Genomic DNA, 20,000 nt, shown 5'->3' on the forward strand with positions numbered 1-20,000 from the left:
ATTTATGTAAACAAAAAAAAAAAAAAAAAAAAGGAAAAAGAACTTCACAAACAAATACCAAAATGTTTGCAAAGCTACTTAAAACAACTAAGTGCAAATTAGTTTTGGTGCATATCAAGTATGGGAGTCTAAAGTGAATAGCGGAGGTGAATCAGGGGTTAAGCTGAGCTTCTAAAAACTACATGTTATGAATTACTCTATTCATTTTTTCCAGTTTTTATTATGAAAATGTTCACGTATACAACTAGAGTTTATGATGGTTAACATGTAGCCATTTACTTATATATGACTATGTATGTTTTTTCTTGAAACTTTTGAAAGTAAATTGCAAATATTTCATCCCTATAAATACTCAGTATGCATCTCCTACCAAAAAGAGTGTTTACCCACATGACCCCAATACCATTATCACATCTAAAAGTAACAGTAATGTCCTGATAGCATCTAATAATCAGCTAATAGTCAGATTGATATCTAAATTATTCTCAATTGCCTCAAAAGCCGCCTTAGAGCTGTTTCAGCCCCCTCCCCCAAAATCAGGACCCACACATTACATTTACTCAAGTCTTCTTCAGTCTCTTTCATCTCTTCACTTTTTTTCCCCATGACAATAGGCCATTTCTTTTGAAGAATATTCTGGATTTGAGGGGTTTTTTTCTCCCTCATAGTAATAGTTGTTTCCCTTTTTGAAGACAACAGGCCATTTCTCTGAAAGAATATTCTGGATTTGCATTTTTTTCTCATAGTAATATTTGTTCCCCTATCCCTGTATTTACTGAAAACTGGATTGTTAGGCCTAAAGACTTAATTATATTCAAGTACACATTTTAGATAAGATACTATATTGGTGATGTATACTTCATATTGCAACTCATTGAGAGGCACACAAGGTCACGTCATTTCCATTCTTAATGGTATTAAGCTAAATAGTCTGGTTAGAGTAATTACCATTAGCTAAATTTATTGTAAAGATATATAGTTCGCTTTGCAATGATCAAAGGATGAAATTTGAGTATCTCAGAATAACCTGTCTTCCACTAGTTTCAGCATCCGTTAGTGATTATCCTGAACCATGTTATTTGGCATTGCAAAATGGTGAATATCTAATTTTGTCACCCCTTCTGCTGTCATTCTTCTATAAAGAAAAGCTTTCACTCATCAAATAGGCACGACCTACACTTCCTCCTAAAAAAAGCAAGGTGCTTCTGACCCTTTCATTGCCAATTTTCAGAAAAAGAAATTGATGTAATAGTCACCTCCCATGGTAACAACTTAATTTTTTTTCATTTCTGTTTTAGAGGATTACTATGCACTGATTTTTTAAAAATCCATTCAGTATTTTGGTAAAAAATCAAAGCAGTTTGATTTCTACAAAGTATAAGTTTTAATAATTATTATTTTAAATTACTTTTTAAAATTTGGTAAGACTGAATGCGAAGTCTGAGTCCTAATGGATGGAATGGAGGGTAACAGGGTTAATCAGAATAATTTTTTAAAACTATATTATTAAGCATCTCTAATCATTTTTTTTTTTAATTTATGAGATGTTCTTTTTAAAAAGTCTCTGAGTACCTTACCCAGAGTGTAACTGAAAACAAGAATGTCAAAAAGGCACATTTAAATTGTTCTCAAAATCAATCAAAAATAATGAGGTGCTAGGAAAAAGTTGTATCCTTGATAATTACATCTATCAGTATCAGAAAACAAAAGAGAACAATCAGGAAATGACAATCCCACTCCCAAGTAGCACATTTAAAAAGGCTAATGAAAAAAAAAGTCTCTTTTAAAAATGTACTAAATTAGCATTTCAAGTAAATTGACAACTTAAGCGTTGATAAAGGCCAATCTGGGGCCCAAACAATGGAAGTTCTGTTTCTACTTTTATCTGCTTTTAAAAGAAATTATCTCACTTGACTTTTTTTGTTGTCTTTTATATAAATGTAAGTAATTGTCCTAAGGGAGGTGACAATCCTCAAGTACTCTGCAAGGGTCAGATCATACCTGGAATATCAAGCTTCATTTGGGGTTCTATTTCTTAAAACATTGACCTGGAGATAGGTAACCAGGATGGGAGGTAATTCGTTTCTTACATTGTGCCCCTATGTTCCGTCTGAAAAGGGGCTCATGTAATTGTCATATTAGACAATGGATTCAACCTCTTCTTTGTGTAGTACCAGAGCTTAGAGTTAGGGCCAATGGGTGAAAGTGGCAGAAAAAGCAGATTTGGATCTAGAATTAGGAAGAATTCTCTCATAATTTTAGCCATACAGAGGTGGAATAAATTTACCTCCAAGGGAATGAGTTCCCCAAGGCTGACACTGTTCAGAGGTTATAATCCCTTTACTTAAAGATGGTGTACAGGTGTGCAGGGATCTCTCCAATATTTTGCAAAGAATCTATAGTTATAATGAAAGATGCTTTAAAGGTCATTTAACATCACCGTTTTAAAAACTGAGGGTAAAAATGAATTTTATATCCTGCCTTTAAAAAGAAAACCTTTAACACATACCAATTTGCATATCATGGCTTTGTATTTGGGAAATGTGAAAAATATGGTGAAGTAGAGTTCAAGCTTCAGTATTTTAAAATCACAGTTCATTGTTTTTGATCACAGTAAATTCTTATCTAGCCGTAAATTTAGGAGCTTATAGATAAGAATATGGCTTTTTTAATAAAAATATATAACATAGCATTTTAGACACTGTTTTATGAGTGGAGAGAATTAATGTTTGAATTATCAGTAGTGGCAAAAGCATTTTCATTCGATGATAAAAGAAAACTTACATGTGTCAGTTCATTTTGAAGACAGTAGTAAGTGCTGGCATTTTATTATTTTGGCTTTTGAAATGGTTTTATTCTTTATTATTAGACTAGGAAAAAAAAGCCCTAGTATATTCTGCCAACATATTCATCAGTCATCATTTTTGGAGACAGTTTTCGACATATTGCATGTTTTACTGTGCTAACAAGAGAAAAGACTAGCCATTAAGTTTATGTTTCTTTGTTTTTCAGCAAGGTCACATATCAGGAATAATGCTAGAAGTATGCTAATAAACAATATATAATGTAGGTCATCAGGGAGTAAGAAATATTTTCTAACTAGTTCTAAAGGGAAATATTGTTAAAAAAGGGATAGATGTTATTTACGTAACACATGTTGCTCTATATGTCACCATCAAAAGCATCTTGTAAACAGCTCAGTGTAGTAAATCTTCCTTGGTGATTGTCAGGGTGTTTGAAGTCCGTGTTAGATTTAGATTCAGCACATAGTTCGCAATATGCCTAATGTACAAAGACCGTCAGATAATTTAGACAGCCTCCAGTGGAAATATGCCTATACTTGTGTGGTTTACAAAGAATATTGTTCACTGTTGCAGAAGAAAATATTATGTTAAATTACAATAATTAGGAAAAAATTATATTAATGGCATTTATAATTTTAAATCTCAAATGAATTATGCTAAATGTTTGTGCTTAACTTTGATTTTGTTAAGTTCTAAAGAACTTCAGTTCCTTCAAATTGATTGTAATTTACAGGCTAGTATTTCGTTATTAATGCCATTTGTAAGACAATTTTATATGACTTCAAATGAAACGATAATTCTGTAAAAAATGCTTGTAAGAAAATGTCATTTGTGTGATTTTACAAATGTAATTTTCTCATGTTTGGGACATTTTAAAAATGGATTATTTTCATAATGGTTTATTTTGTCTTCCAACATGGTTTTTAATTACAAATATTAAGATTCATCAAAAGGGAAGTTATGTAAGTATGTGCTCTGGAAAACACAACTAATACTCTATTTATTGAGTTCATCTCATAGGTACTGGGACTCAATAATAAAGATGTAAAATTATAATGGCTGCTTTATGGTTCAGAAATCAGAGAGCCTACCAGCATTTAGAGTCAAAAGAACGTATTTCTCTTCCCAGCTGTACGGCACCGTGACATCAAGCAAATCTTTCTATTTCTCTGGACCTCAGTTTCTTCATTTATGCTATAAGAATTGTAATAAAAATCTTGCTCTATCTACTTCACAGGACTGTTGTGTAAAATGATAAAATAGTGTTAGAATGTTCATTATGATACTATTTCTTAATAGGATGAAGTACATATTTAAATGCTAATACTTAGCAGCGTCTAAAACATCATTTAAATTGTAGACTTTAGCTAAAAATTATATCTCTAAATATTTTAGCTGGAATCCGTGAATCTTAACTTATTAGCCGTATTACTTATGGATATCTAGAAGCAACACCTAGTTATATTGGTCAGAATGAAATTGTGCCTGATCTTCAAAGACATTGGATTCTGAAACTCTGTAGGTTTTTTTTTAATACTCATGTTTTTTAAAACTGTATTTCTGTAATACTTCTGGTTTTAAAAACCTTCTGTTTTTGAGTTTAGGGATCTTTAAAAATATATTATGCCATAATTATGTGCTTCTCTTTCTTCTAAATGTCTGCAAATGAAAATGTGGTGTTGGGATCAAGCCATAAGGTGTAAGTAGGGAATTTGTGGAACTTGGGCCAAGTGGCCCTGTAGTTTAGTTTGTTTCTTAGCAACATAGGTAAGACCAGCATCTCAGAAAAATGTTTTTTAAACAAAGAAATAATTAAGAGTCCACGTGTCTAAGTAACTCTGTTTATACTTGTTTTCTCAGAAGAAGACCTATCAATGCATCAAGTGTCAGATGGTTTTCTACAATGAATGGGATATTCAGGTTCATGTTGCAAATCACATGATTGGTGAGTGACACTCTAAACCTTATTACAGATAGATGTTTCTTCTACTTGTGTATATCACCATTAAACAGAGTTAAAGATGAATTAATTGTTCAACCATCAATGGTGTTCCTCGGCATGATTGATTTTTTTTTTAATTTCTGTTATTAGTCCTGATAAGGTATTAGCACATTTTATTTTCTGCAAGGGCTAGTTTAGACTTCTGCAGAGGATTATATATCTACTGCCAGTCAAAACACAGGTGATTAACAAATTAAACTTCTAATCATTTTTGCATTATTGAAAACTAACAGGAATGGTTAATGAACTGGATGTTAGCTTTCCGTAGAGTTTTAGACAGGTTTTAATTTCAGAAGTTATTATGGTAATGGCACTGCTGTGTGTTGCTTAAGCATCTTTGTATCAAAATCTGAAGTAGTGAGTTTTTGTGATAGGGAAACATAAATAATTTAAATAGCCATAAAATAGTTTTATATGTATGGTTTCAACAGCCTGGAAATAATCATGATCATAAAGATCATGTAAAGAATTCAGTAATCATTTTTTATTCCCCACCAAATTTTCCGTAGATTGTTATAAAAGTGGTTTGGGGAAAGATTTCTGAAGTTACTCCAGGCCATGGTTTTTAGGATTTTGCATGTATCACATGGGCTAAAACTAAGAGGATATTTTTTTAACCTATTCATATTGTCCCATTATTTCTTAATTCCTCACGGATTAGTGCCTATGTCTTTTAATTTGATAAGCACTTAGTAATAACACTAAGCATTTTACCAGCCAATTAAACTTTATCAAGCAGATCATTTTTCTACTAGTAAAATGACAATTGCTATTACTTTATGCTATTCTTGTTATTCATTTGTGTTTTTTATACTACGAGTTTTTTATTTCATACTCACTTCATGGTATTTCATAATACCATAAATAATTATAATATTTAAAAAGTCAAATTAACCTCATACTCTCCTATGATGAAACTCTATAAGACAGGAAAGAAAATTCAACATTTGAGACTATGAACTTGTTTTCAGGGAGGAACCAGTTTTATTGTATACTAATTAGAAGTATTCTAAGAATGCTTTGTGGAAGGTTGTTCTCCTGTCATTTCTGATCATTAAAACTATAACAAAACTTCCATTTTTCTGATATAAATTAATGAAGATAAATTCAAAAGCATGTTGGAAAATTGATAATTTTTCAATAGGATGTGCTTTATGGTTTTCAAATGATAAGTAGGCAGTTGTTGCTTATAAACGACTAAGAGCTTATTTGTGCAAAATGGAACTTATACATAGCAGCTAAAATACTGATCAATTTATCTCTACATTTTCCAGATTTAAGTATTAATATTATTAGTGATTTCACCTATATTAAATAGTATATCCTTCAATGTGACAGTAGCGTTGACAACTTTAGTGAGTGATTAGAAGATAATGGCAACACGTAGGAGAGATTCAGATGTTTCCTTGAAATTCCCTTCTGTTTGAGAATGTGAAAAATACCTTATGTAAACTTTTAAAACAGCTTTTTAGAGGAGAGGAGTGGCTTAGAAAAAATGAATTCCTGCCAAATGATAAATGTTAATATTTCCCGTCTCTTTATTTCTTGAGTAGACTGTGTTGGTGGCAGTCATTCATGATTCTACCTCATGCTGCTCTTTTAGATAGGCTTGAATGAAAGCAGTTCTTAGAAGTTTGCAGTTCATGAGAAATTCAGTGAAGTTTTGTGGTCATGCTTCTTATTAGTTCTATTCAATGTAAACTTATTTTTGTTTCTGGATTTATTTGCCCAGTACTCAGATGAATATGTTGAATATATTTTCACCACAATGTTAATACTCTTTTGCACATTTAGAATTTCTATTGAATGTTCAGCATAACGGTACTTTTTGATTTTCCAATTTTAGTATCATTTTGCCTATAAACATTAATCAGTTTGTTTTGTCTTCTTTTTAAATTGCTTTGTATCATTCCTGTTTGTACTTATTTTATATTCCTTGCATCATTAGTGCTTTCCCAAGGCTTTTTCCCTTCTACCTTATAGTGGATTAATAAGACACTCACCTCTTGGGACCTGAGCATTTAACAATTCACCTTTCATCAGAGAAGCACATTCCATTCCTTTGCACAGAGGGTCTAGTTATTTAATATTCATGCCATTTTTAATAATAAAAATATGTAATTCTCTTGCACTTGAGGCCTAAATAAATGAGTAGCATCCATTTAATTGTTTTATCTGTTGACCATGCATCCAAGTCCTTACACCCTATTTGTGCTGTTAGTATCTAGAGAGAGAGAACGCAAAAATGAAGGGCGTCACAAAGGCTGATACCCCTTTTTAGAATTCTAATGTGCTATTTAGTCTTTCAAATGAGGCAGGCAGCATTATTTTGTTGGCTAAAATTCCTCCATTGAGGGTAGGTATTTTTAGGCTGTATATCTGTGTGTGTTTTTTGTCTAATCAAAAAATAATCTCAACTAGACATTCAGTAGAGGAAGGGGGATTAGGGACTATCTGAAAAGCCTCTTACTCCTTTTGTTAAGAGGGTATATAGTGTTCTTGCAGATTCTGTTTTACATTTCAATCAATGTAGAGGAAGGATTATGTCACCTGATGGAAAACAAGACCTACAGATGACCCAATGAGGTGTAACTTTAAATTCCTTCTTTACTCAAGTCATTTGCATTTGCTTCTGTGGCACCTATGTTTTTGTGCAATCTCAGTGTCAAGCAACCACCACACATCTTTCTGGATGTGCTGGTCTCAGGCTGTTGACCAGGGACATTTGTGAAAGGGAAACCATCAATGTTTCCACCAGGTACATACCGGAGGTGCTCTTCTTAAGTGTGGTTTTGCAGCAAGGTGTGGACACATGGTCTGAGTTGCAAGAATAATTACTCGATAAAAATGCACTAGGGAATTGACTTATGTCTATTAAGGAAAAAAAGAAAACCTCCCTCTTCACCACATTTCGACACAGTTTCAGTAAGAAATCAGACCAGTGACTATTCAGGGGTTTCTTTTCTTCTTTACACACACAGAAAAAGAGCTACAAAACATTTTAACAGCTTTCCTGGGGAAAAGATTTCCCTCTTTAAAGATCTGTGCCAATAAGAAAATTTTTCCTCTCTTCCTTTGTTCTTTTCACATAGTTTATGTTGGCTTTTGACCTGAGAATACAACAAGATACCAGGATGTATTAGGTGCTTTAATTTCCTATTCACCCTTCTCTTTTCTATCAGCATAGTAAATATTTATTGTTATTTTCCTCTTTGAGCTGTCTGTTATTATTATTATTCTTTGGTATGGATTAGTGCAAATAGAGATGAAACAAGAGAATTTAAATGTGTTTAACCCAGCAAAGGGATTGCCTCATATAAAATTATGAGGCTCAACAGCGTAGAGTAAATTTGTAAGTGCTCTGAATAAAGGGCTGTTAGGCATGAGATAATATAAAGAGATGACATTGCCAAGAACTATTTATGAGAAGCTTAATTTTTTCACTCTGATAATTCTTGACCAATAATTACCAGCCTCTAATTATCTATTTTAGTTAGAAAGAAATTTCGATCACTATGGAGGTTGGCATTGCAACTAGCGCATAAATCCCCAAAGAGACAAATGTGTTCCAAACAGCCACAAACAACTGTCTCATGAAACATAGTGAGCAAATTGCGAGCGGCTGGTGGTAGACAACCAGCAGTACACTCACCATCGAAGGCCAGTCAGCTTGACAAAGGAATGATCAAAGGGGAGAAATACCATTATCCTTGGAATTGATTACTATAGTTGTGGGCTTTGGAGGACAAGTAGTCAGTATATAGCTATGGCCATTTCCAGCCGTCCCTTTCAAAGTTCATGGATGGAGAAAATGAATGGACTAGGTACAAGCCTTTTACATAAGGATTATTTTTAATAATATACTTAGAAATGGTTACTTAATAAATTTTATTTTTTTTCATCTGTTTAGAAAGACCAGTGTTGTAATGGCTAAATTGTTCTAAGTGTCAGAATACCCCATTTTGTTAAAGATAGGAAAATCCAGAAATGGTAGCTAATAAACATGTCCTAGATAGATCAAGTGTAATGTTAGCATTTTGAAGAAGCAAATATATTTATCTCTTAGAAAAGCAGAGCTAGAATTTGGGATTGTAAAGGATAGCTAGTAGGAAAACACTGATGCAAAGATACTGACTTTGTATTTATATCTCTAATAAATACTCAGTATTTTATAGATAATCACGATTTTCAAAACACCAGGAAAAGATTAAGCTCTTCTCCAGCATATGTGGGAAGATATGTACTCTATGTGTTGTGTTACATGTGATATATATCACTGATGTCAAGGCATCAAGAATGAGTAAATCGGTTCTTAACAGTGTGGTGAAATTGTAGTCTGTTCTGTGGCAGGTGGCATTCATACATCCTGCAATTTGTTTGGTGCCCAAGGTCACAAATGGCATTGTTTTCCTTTCATTTCTTTAGTGGGTGGTGTACTATGAGACTAATCTTCATTATCGTTTTGTGGCATTCAGTATCACCTCTGAAGCATTTCAGCTTGAGTGCACTTGCTTTAGAAAAGACTAAAACCAGTATTTTGAGGTCCATAGTAGTTTAGGATTTTATGTCCTAAGGGAAAATATCCAAATATATGGAAGAGAAAGGTCCACGTTGCCCTTTAAACTCTTACTTTCACTGACTGGTTTCAAAAGAATGAATAGAAATGGATCAACAATAATGCCTATATGTGTGGGTATACATATGTGTTTATAATCTCCATGCTATCCTAAGAAGCTCAAAATCATTGAGATATTTTGGACTCTTGATTTACATTCATTCTAAATGAGAAGATGACTGAACGCTTTTTTTAAAAAAAATCATCTTTATTTGATTGCTTACAAAATTCAGAGAATTAAGAAACAAGCATTTGGTGTTAAATATGATAAAACACTGGCTTATTTCATCAAGAGCTGGATTAAAAAAGATGAAATCTGGGCAGTTTAATGGTAACAGAAAGCTACCCTCATGTGGGCAATGCTGGCTTATTTGAAAAGCCCATAAAGGGTTTCTACATGGACCATACAAAAGGGATACTTTCTCTTTAATAGCCATCTGTACAGGAGAGATGAGAAGTGGGCCAGGTCATCTCTCCTCAGCTGTCATGATATTAACGTAGGTAATGGAGCAAGCTGGGCGTTCTGCTGGGTGTTGTTTTTCATAGATGTTCATCGATTTACACAGATAATTCTATTTATTTCTTAGAGTTGGTCCAAGTGAACCAGGCAGAATAACGAACACCAAAGCATTTCAAATGACTTTATCTTTGTTTATAACGTAACTTTTGTCTAAAAAATGGTGTCACACCTACTGTGCAGATGGCTGCATGATTTGTAAACCAGCCAAAACATTTAAACAAATGTGTGATCTGGGGATAGATTAAATAAAGGATAAAATGAAGTGTGGGCCACAAATTCTAATAATCAGATGATTTTAAGTTGTGTGCAGTGTGGAGTGATGGTCACAGAGATAGCAGGGAACGCTTGCCAATGACAGCAAGGTGCCTTATAGATCTCAGGATGGAGCCCGTGGCCTGGTAGGCCTCAGTTTGAGAACCGCACATTTGCTGTACAGCTGGCAGCTCTGTATGGGGACATCAGATAAAACTTATGTAAAATGAAGTGTTATTGCTTAGTATGAAATTGTTCAGAGAGGGAATTTGCAGACAGTAACTGAAAACAGAATTCATGGTACCAATGAAGCAGACTGTAAATATGAAGAGGGTTTAATTATCTGCACAATTTAGCAAAAATTCAAGATGTATTTAGAAAGGACATACGCGGGCATAAATATAACATAGCTGTACTGCTTACCGAGTGCAAAGAGGGGCCACAGGAACTTACCAAGGCTCCATATGATCAGCCTTCCTAAAAACAAAGACAATTTAAAAGAAACTCAAAGAAAAATGACTTTTTGGAGGAAGGCAGAGTTTTTAAGAGCTCATCGTGATTCTTTGGATTCTCATTTCTTAAGGAACTTGGGATAAAATCTTCAGGTCTGTCACTCAATTTCAGGGTTAAGCTATTAAAAGACAAATCATGTGTTTTAGCTTGCGTCTAGCAGTTTTGATTTACAAGAATAAAAAACACTGGCAGTTAGTGTATTTTTACATTTATAAACCCCAAAGATAGCCTGCTAGACATTTCTTGTGATGTTAATTTTCTGTGAGGCTGAGGATTGTGGCTGAGGCCATAGATCGAAGATTCCACGTCTTATTACTCTTTAGAACACACTGCTCCTAAAGGGGCTTCAGAAAAATGTTGTTCTCAAATTACTGGATGCCAGCCTGTCTTCCTAGGCTCAGCACAGAGACGCTAGGAAGAGAGGCCCTACCAGTTGGATACGGCCATGTGACTGGCTGACATACAATGGCAGGGCTTCTGGACCTCATTGTGTCCTCACCTTTGACTTCCTGTAGAATACACCACCAATGTGTTGGTTTTTCACTCACTCTTTGATATGTTCATTATCAGACGTGGGTATCTGTTTCTGAATGAAGGTTGCAAAGCATTTCCAAATGGAGGGCACTAAAAGTCATCAGCAATACCTAAAAAGATATAGATCCCTGCACATTCCTGCTTGCCCATGCACACACACGGGTGGTGACCTATTTCCACAGAATCGGTTCACACACATCAAAGAAAAAGGTCTCCGATGACCTATTTCCATAGGTTATTTCCTAGTTTCAGGGCCATTAATAGCAGTAAACAAAGGAAAGGGAGCCAATATGGAGAGTGGGTGTCGAACTTCAGCTGCTCATATTGTTGCATTTGGTGAGCTGATGGGGTTTCGTAGGTCACCTTTAGAATTATGCCTATGACAGCAGTAGCTACCTGCCAAGATTGCAAGGTATCTCACAGCTCTCAGGATGGCGCCTGTGGCCCGGTAGGCCTCAGTTGGAGGGGTACACATTTGCTGTACAGCTGGCAGCTCTGTATGGGGCAGCCGTGTGGGCTGTTAGGGAGCTGGAAAGGAGACAAGCATGAAATTTCTTCTAACCCCAACTCTGTTTTTCTGTACTGTTGGCTGCTTCTCAGTTCCTTGACAAAAAAACCAATCAGGCACCCTTTAATCCGCCTGTGATTACCACTGGTATAAAAAGAGAAGCATAATGAGGAAAAATGCCTCGTTTTGTTGCCTTCAAAAGCCAACAAATTGGAGTTAACTTGACAGGAAGTGGCTTAATAATTAGATTATTTATTTATTCCTGACACATATCCCCCTGTTACTAGTCTCAGGAGACCCTGTAGATGGTACGATTTTCAAGCTGCCATTACTTCGCTGTCTTCTGTGAACAAAGAAGCTACTGTCTATCAGTCAATTAAATGCAGTCTTTAAGCAGAGGCTGCGAAGTCCTCAATGGAGAGAGCCCTGGGACATTGTGGCTGATGATTCCTTTCTCTGTACTGTACATCACACTCTCAACTGCAGTCCCCACAGAGATGGAATAAAGTCATGCATTAAAATATCACTTGTTGATTTGTTTGCTAATGAAGAGCCATTGAAATGTTTGTGTATTTCTATGGCAAAATTGTTGATAAAAGGGCCTGCTTGCCAGCATATTTTAAGTCCATCTGCTGTGAGTGCTTATTTAAGAGTTATTAAAATTAAAGTCAACAAACAACAGAATTAAAAAAATAAACTCTGAGATAACAAGCGTTTTCTTACTATTTCATCAAATTAAGTGAATCAAGGCAGGAGAAATAGAGAAATGGTATCATTTAAGTTCACACTTGCATTGTATTAATTCAGATGCCTTGTTTCCTCTGACATAAAAATGTGAGTCTTCTTCAGAGTTTTGGGGAACTGCATCTTTTAAGTATGAAAAGAGATAACAGTCTCTTTTCATACTTTAAGAAAACATTGTTCTTTAAGAAAATAATGTTCTTAGAAATTTTGCTTTTTTCTTTAAGATGAATGGCGTTTTTCTAGCGATTTATCTAACTTAGCGAGCACTTGTACGAGTTTTTCCACAGAACATAGTGAGGCTTTTTAAACCAAACTAATGAAACGCCTGTTAGACGTACATATCAGACACAATCTTGCAGCCACATGGAACATGCAGAAGTATGACTTTTCTTCTCCATTTGTTCCTCTTTATGTTTTCTTCTTCCTTTTCTTTCTTTCTTTCTTTCTTTCTTTTTTTTTTTTCTTAGCATTACTTTATTTCCATGTAAGTAAGTGGCGGGTGACATTTTCTACTCTACAAGGTTTTTATCTCTTAATTCATCAACCTAGTATCATGGAGTGTTCACTGTGTATACAGCATATCTTCACTGGAGTTCTCCAGGCTTCCATTAATTGGCTTTATGTTTTAAGAGTACATCTGTTATTGAGCTGAAGGTCTAGAGGTGGAAGACTTGGATAATATTCTGACAGCTCTCTGATGAAATATTTAGCTATGGCTCTGTTATTTGAAGGGATAAATTTGGAATATTAAACAGAGGGCACTGAACTTTGAAAAGAGTTCCTTCTTTTCATCAGACTTTGTAAAGAGTAAGTAAGGCTTTAACTATAGTTTTCATGATTACCTGACAACAGGCTGTAAAGAATTAATTCAAGCCATCATCAGATGGCTGTATTTCTTATTTCTACCCTGTTATTCCAAGTCATTTTGTTAGAAAAAGCTTAGATACTCGGAGGTGTTCTATAATAGAAATGAATTTGAAACCTTTTCATTAATTGGTGATTAATATATTTCAGGATTAGTTTAAGCAGGGCTCTACCTCCTGCCCAGTCAAGTATGTTCTGGTTAATATCCAATTATCTGCACCTTCGTAGTTATTATGTCTTAATATTTCGGATATGATAACCAGAAACTTGAGGGTAATGCTAATGAGAAGCATAGAGGAAGAATTAACCAATGACATACTCAATGATCCTTGGTGAGGAGAGAATCTCTTTTTTTCCCCGTAACACATTGCCTCGGCATCTTTTGAGCACTGACTGAAAAGTAAGACTTTCAATTACGGCAGGCAAAAATTAGAAGAATCAGTCGTTCTCTCTTTTCAGTCATATTAACCTGAATTTACAGTGTCATGTTTACCTAGAAACATGATTTCAGTTCATTTTATGAGGGATGAAAATAGAAAATAGAGAGCCTGTTTATATTTTCCAAACAGGAAACATCATTTTCTTTATCTTTTCCTTTTAGCAAAGCCACAAGTTGTTACACTCTCAAAGGATGTTTTAATTCAGATTAATTTGGGATCTCTTTAATATTTCACTAAGGAAACACTTTTTCCTGCTATATTTGCTTCTCTTTCTCCCCAAATTTAGCACCATGCTGCATTCAGGTTTCACCTCTTTGGTTTTTTTTTTTTTTTTTTTTTACAGGTCAATTCACTTTTGAACAATCTGACTTAGCTCCCATAACAGTGCCTGCTAGGGTGGGATGCACTGCTTCTAACCATGTGGCTTTAAATAGTGACTTTGTGCATTGCCCCTTTATATGCTGTATTGTAATGAAGCAACATCAGTAAATTGCAGTGAAGGGTGATTGTTGCACAGGGATGACAACTACACCTTGGGGTCCATTTGCACCAGATTATTCTTTTTATTGTTATTATTACTTCCCATCTTCTTTACTCTCTTGCTGCCGAACTTGCTGTTGGCCACCGGTGCAACACGGAGGGGATCTTGAGAAACACTGCAGACATCATTTTTTTCTCTTATGCACATACCAATCACCATTCAGTTCCAAAACCAGATACCCTGGGTGGTTTTGCAGTTCTTTATCGATGCCTCTTTGTTGACTTCATTTATAATGTCTCTCATCTTCATCTTCTTAAAAGAACAAATTTCCAATAAATAAAAGTGACACATTTCTTTTCACCCATTTTGTATAGATGTTATAAATCTGTAGTCAAAATGATCAACTATTGCCCATCCTAATTTGTCCCTTTCCCCGAAGAGGTTTAATAATTCATTTTAAAATAGAGGTCTCGATGGGATTATTTCTTAAAGAAAAGATTTGTATTTTCGGTATCTTTTTGGGTTTCCTTAAGACATAGATAAAGTCATTATGAATATTGTATACACTAGTTGTTTTCTTTACAAAATAGCCTGTTGCCTGCCCCGATCTACTGTTTTTACCCAGTAACTAATAGCAAAATAATGTAGATTGAAGTCAGAGATTCTTCACTGTTATTGAACAGAATTGTGAACAAGCTTTTAACCAAGGGATAATTAGATGTGTATTTAGGGGCACTATTACTCCTTTTGTTGTCATAATTTTAGTACCTGTGTCCATTTTTGTTTTCAAATTGTTAGTGCAGCTGTTGTTTTGTTTTTCTCTCTCTGAGGCTGGGCTACTGCGCAGCATTCAAACTAAAATCCAGGATTAGAACTGACACACCTTCAATAGAACTATCAAGTCTTTTAAAACTGCTTGGCCGGTGACGCCAGTCCCACGCTATTCAACCGCACACACTTCCGATTGTGGGCCAAAGAGCATTGATTTTTAGCTGTCATTTCTAGTGCACATACTGTAGAATTGAAATTTAAACCTTAATCCACTCAGTAATGCAATTAATTTTTAATGTGCAGTAATACTAATTGAAATAGCCTGAATTTAGTAAGTCACCACAAGACATTTTCAAAAGCAAGAGTCTCCACTGAGAACTGGGAGGACAGATAATCATTGTTATAGTGTTTACTGAATAAATGTGAACTCTGCAGGCCTCCAGTAGAAAGGGGGTTTTCTTTAAATGAGTCTATATTATATCTGTTCAAGAAAAGAAATACATTGTCAAAGAGAATTCCTGCTTTCTATCTACTGTGACAGGTTAAAATATTCTATTAACTTATTCAAAAGGCATAATTGTAATTAGAAATATCTTAATGTACACAAAATAATATTCACCCATTTAAAAAAAAGCAATTATGAGTAGTTGCAAATGAAGTCACCTGCCAACAGTGTCACAGTCAGGCAAGAGTCTCAGTGGGTAATCTCATTATATAATATGTACTTGAGATATTATTTCCAGATTCAATGAATATATGTGCTGTATCAGCTGTCTATAAATCTGTTGCCTTGTTTTGATGTATTTTTGGTGAAAAATATACCCTCCCCTACCTGTTTCAAAGCTATGTTCCTTTAGCTTTTACATATTATTTCAAAATGGCCTTTTAAATGTTTCGTGAGGATCTTTTTTTTCCCTAGCCATAGTAAAGCAGATTTTGAACAGTAAAATCAAATAGGTTTTCAGTCATTTCTACACTAAAAAGGTTCTCTAACCACATTTATCTGCTAGTAAATGAGGACTTTTTAAAATGCATCAGTTCTGCTGATGAATGGGCTTGTGGAGTGTTTCAAATGAGCACCAGCATTAAGTTGAAGAAGGCAGACCCTGTAGATCATGCTTTCATGGCTCTCACATTATACTGTTTAATACGCCAATAGTACTGTTAAATATTTAGTAAAGGTTCTCTTATAACCCTACCATCTATTCAAATGGGATTTTAAGACATTTTTGCAGCGCATAAGTAAAAATGATGCTGGAGAACTGGAGGCAGTTGTAGCATGGCTTATTTTCTAAATGAAGTGTAGGGTAACGTGGTACAAATGAGTTCAACAGATTCCCACCTACTGAATACCTCAACCAATTTACATTCTTTGGATTAAGGGTTCAAACTGGCTTTCATTTTGTCACTAAGTCAAAATGCTGTTAGCATTAATTACATAGAGTACTAACTTGACACTGTAGCATGTTAGTAAGAAGACCTTAATTGTGATTATTTTAAGCTGCCTAACATCAGTTGAGCTTTATAATAAATATTTCCTTTTTTTTTTTTTACTGAGTAGGAGAAGGGGAAGGAAGAGAGATGAGGGAAAATTGATTTATAGTCCATTCATAGCATATTATCAAATCAAATTGGGGTATAGTATATGGAATCTTTTCAGCCTTTAATTTGGGTATGCTGGAGCAAATAATGAGTATTAGATATTGTTGTACATATGGATATGATGCATAATGGACCACCTTTGTCAATTTTTCTATAATATTTGATAGTTATTACCCAAATAACAGTAATTATTCCTTTAATCTGGGATGAAAATTGGTATCTGGGAGCCTTATGCAAAAATGTTGCCAGTAAATAAGATGCTGACTTCATTACTGTCATCTTGTTGGTAGGCTGAATCCACATTTAAACCTTTCCATGCTTATCAGTATTATTAGTTTTGAAGGTGTAAAGGTAAAGACTGGTCGTTTGTTCAGATTTATATGAAATGTGTGTTTGATTCTTCTAGAAGCCTATTTGCTAGACTCTAATTTTCTTCCTATTTTATATGCAGCCAGTGACCACAGTATTCATTCAAACTGCACAGAGACACATCTCATCTGTAAAACACGGCTTACTGATCTTATTTGCTACTTGTATTCTCATAAGAAGAAACATAGGATTCATTATGATGCAATGGAAGTACATTTTGTTTTGAGATTATGTATATCACATGTATGTTCCTACCAAGAATTTCATAATAAAGAATGAATAAAGAAGATAGCTTTATGTATACATGAAGGAGAAGGGAAGGGAAGCAAAATGAGCGTCACATATAGGTGTGTTTAATATGCAGTGCTTGATGTATGTTGACCTCAGGTTACAAGAGTAGAAAATCCCATTTTCCAGCTTGTTTCAAATATAGTAAAAATGCTGCTTCAGTTGCTTTATGCTACTCACATTGGGGAAGGTGCTTATACTGTGATAATTATCATCAAGGAATATTAATGCGTTCAGCATTTGTAACCCAAAAACTCATTATAGCTTAAGCTGTGCATCATCTGTGAAGAGAGAACTTTGCCAGAATTTGCTCTTCACAGGGGTTGCCTCCTGCTTGCTGCGGAGTGGTCAGAGTACTGCAAGAGGTCACTTAGGCTATTTTTGAAAGCTGAAGTTTTGCAATTTTTGAATCACTACCTTCTGTCCAAAGAGCATATCATTCTTGCCTCAAAATGTCCTTCTTCTAATTGAATGCATGGTAAAGTGCAAACTATAACAATAATAATAATAAATAAATAAGAGGTAACTGTATCTCATTATGTAGAATTCAAGAAGGTCAGCACATGTATTCCATATCAAGATAATTGAAGTATTGGTGTCTTCTCTTCTGTCATGGAGCAAAGGGATTCATTTACACCAGTTTCTTTAATGCAGGTGCCCTTGGGTTTCAGAGAGAAATGCCCCCACTGGGGCTCCACATTCCAGCCCTCTGGCTGGAAATTGTGTAAATAAGACTGCAGGGTCAGCCTTCGTTTTTTGGTATCACTGTCTATAATTAGTCTGTGATGACAGTCTTTTATATGAGCCTAAAACTGTTCCTGGGATCATTCCTCATACATCTAAGACGTCTATCCAATGCATAGGTAGATATTTTTGCACATATGTTTAAAATCATTCTCCAGGGGCATATTGACTTGATGGGAACTAGAATCTCGGGGTGTGTTAAGAATCCTTTAACTTCATCTGATCAAAATAGCTGGTTAGGCAGCTCCATTATAAATTATAGGTGGTTAGTTTCCTAAGAACATTGTGCCCTCACCTGTAGTGGGGCAGCTTGTTGAAAGGGAGCTGTGTGCCTGTGATGTTTTTACATGATTAAATCCCATTATTCTTCCCCCACTGATCCATTGCTTGTCATTTCCCATAAGTAACATTGCTCCATGCTGCATGTTATGGTTTGTGTGGGCCAGGCAGAGAGCACTAATACTCAGTTCTATCAGGCTGTCTGGCATTGCAGGACTGCTGTGTTTCTGAGGTCAAATTGTGAACCTGGCCTTGCTCCTGGGAGGACTAGAAAAATATGTTTCATAACTTCGCATAGACCTAAGCGAAGAGGAAGAAGGAAAAACATGAAGCCCATAGGCTCAGTTTAGATGAGCTGAAAGGTTGGAATTTATCAAACAGGAAGGCTGACCGTTGTGTGGGAGGCTTCCTTACTGTGAGGGATCACTGCCGTGGGTGCAGAATCAGTCCTAGCTGAGGCCTTTGGGGGATAGGGTAATCATTCAAATAACCCAGCAGGCACAGACATACAAGCTGATAATCTGGAGTAAACCTGCTGAAATAGGAATTTACTTACCTGTTAAAACCACTTACATGAAGGAATACGGATAGAATGAGTACCGTGCATTCAGGGCAGATACTGTAGGCTGCTTCACTGAAAGTAATTTGTGCCGTTGTTGTTGTTGTTGTTTTGAATGGGACAGAACCTTTATTTTATGCGGCAGAGCACTGATACCACAAAATGGATGGATTTCCTGAAGCAGAGACAGGTTCTCAATCGTTTTGGGCTGCGATGCTGGCAGTATGGTGAAGAAATACAGTAGCAGCAGATCTTCTGTAAGGATGTAAACTTAATAATCTTTATGAATTTTGAGTAACTCATAACTCCACTTCCTCACCCAAAGAAACATTATGAAAAGATTGCTTCTAAATCCTTCAGACATTCTCTGCACTTATGATAGATGCCATCCTCTTTACCTTGAGGCATTGGAAATAAATGTGGGTTTTTGTTTTTTTTTTTTGCAAGAGATAAAAACATATACTTTAGAAGGAGCAAATTGTATTTTCATGTTTTAAGTTCACTGTTTGCACTTGATGTGGTGAGATCCAAATGTGAAGAATTGCTTTTGACATTATTTCTGTGTCTCCTGTATGCCAGAACCACTGCATTATTATGCTGAAATGTACCATCACATGGGATAAATGTGATGTTGGAAACCTGGAAATAGTATCTATTATATTACATTCTATGTCCAGGGTACTTAGGATAATTGTAACTTCTTTAGTTACTAAAACAATTCCACTTACCTTATTAAGGATACGTTGACTAAAACTACATGTGCATGTGTCTTTTAAGAAAAAATTATAATCGTCCAAGTGTTGTGGGTTTGTTTAGGGGCAAAAAAAGGGCTTTCATCTCTAAATGAAAAGGTTATTTTAACTTTCTCTAAAAGTCTGTTTTACATAATCTATACCTTGAACTAACACATACCATGTTATAAAGTAAACCTTAAAATACATACATCAAAGGTCTTAACTTGCATGACTGATTTCAGAATTCTAATTCAGATTTTCTGTCAGTAACTATGGTGTTCTATTTTTATGGTCCTTTTCTAAAATAAATTTTTGTAGTCTTCTTTGTGTATTTAAATGTGTGCGTGTGCATGTGTGTGTGTCACATGCGTACATCT

General features: G+C 35.0%; 1 protein-coding gene across 3 annotated transcripts in view; it reads left to right on the forward strand.

The window, feature by feature from the left end:
* ZNF521 (zinc finger protein 521) overlaps positions 1-20,000 on the forward strand; it is a 307,436-nt gene that overhangs the window by 166,626 nt on the left and 120,810 nt on the right. For all 3 annotated transcript variants that reach the window (XR_001006888.1, XM_011988057.1, XM_011988056.1), the window contains one exon: positions 4,665-4,749. Coding sequence is in view for 2 of the 3 variants with exons in the window: in XM_011988057.1 (XP_011843447.1) it covers positions 4,665-4,749 (85 nt within the window). In the remaining variant the exon portion in view is untranslated. The remainder of the gene's footprint in view (positions 1-4,664; positions 4,750-20,000) is intronic.

The sequence above is a fragment of the Mandrillus leucophaeus genome, unplaced genomic scaffold (assembly GCF_000951045.1).
Source record: "Mandrillus leucophaeus isolate KB7577 unplaced genomic scaffold, Mleu.le_1.0 Scaffold322, whole genome shotgun sequence".
NCBI lineage: Eukaryota > Metazoa > Chordata > Mammalia > Primates > Cercopithecidae > Mandrillus > Mandrillus leucophaeus.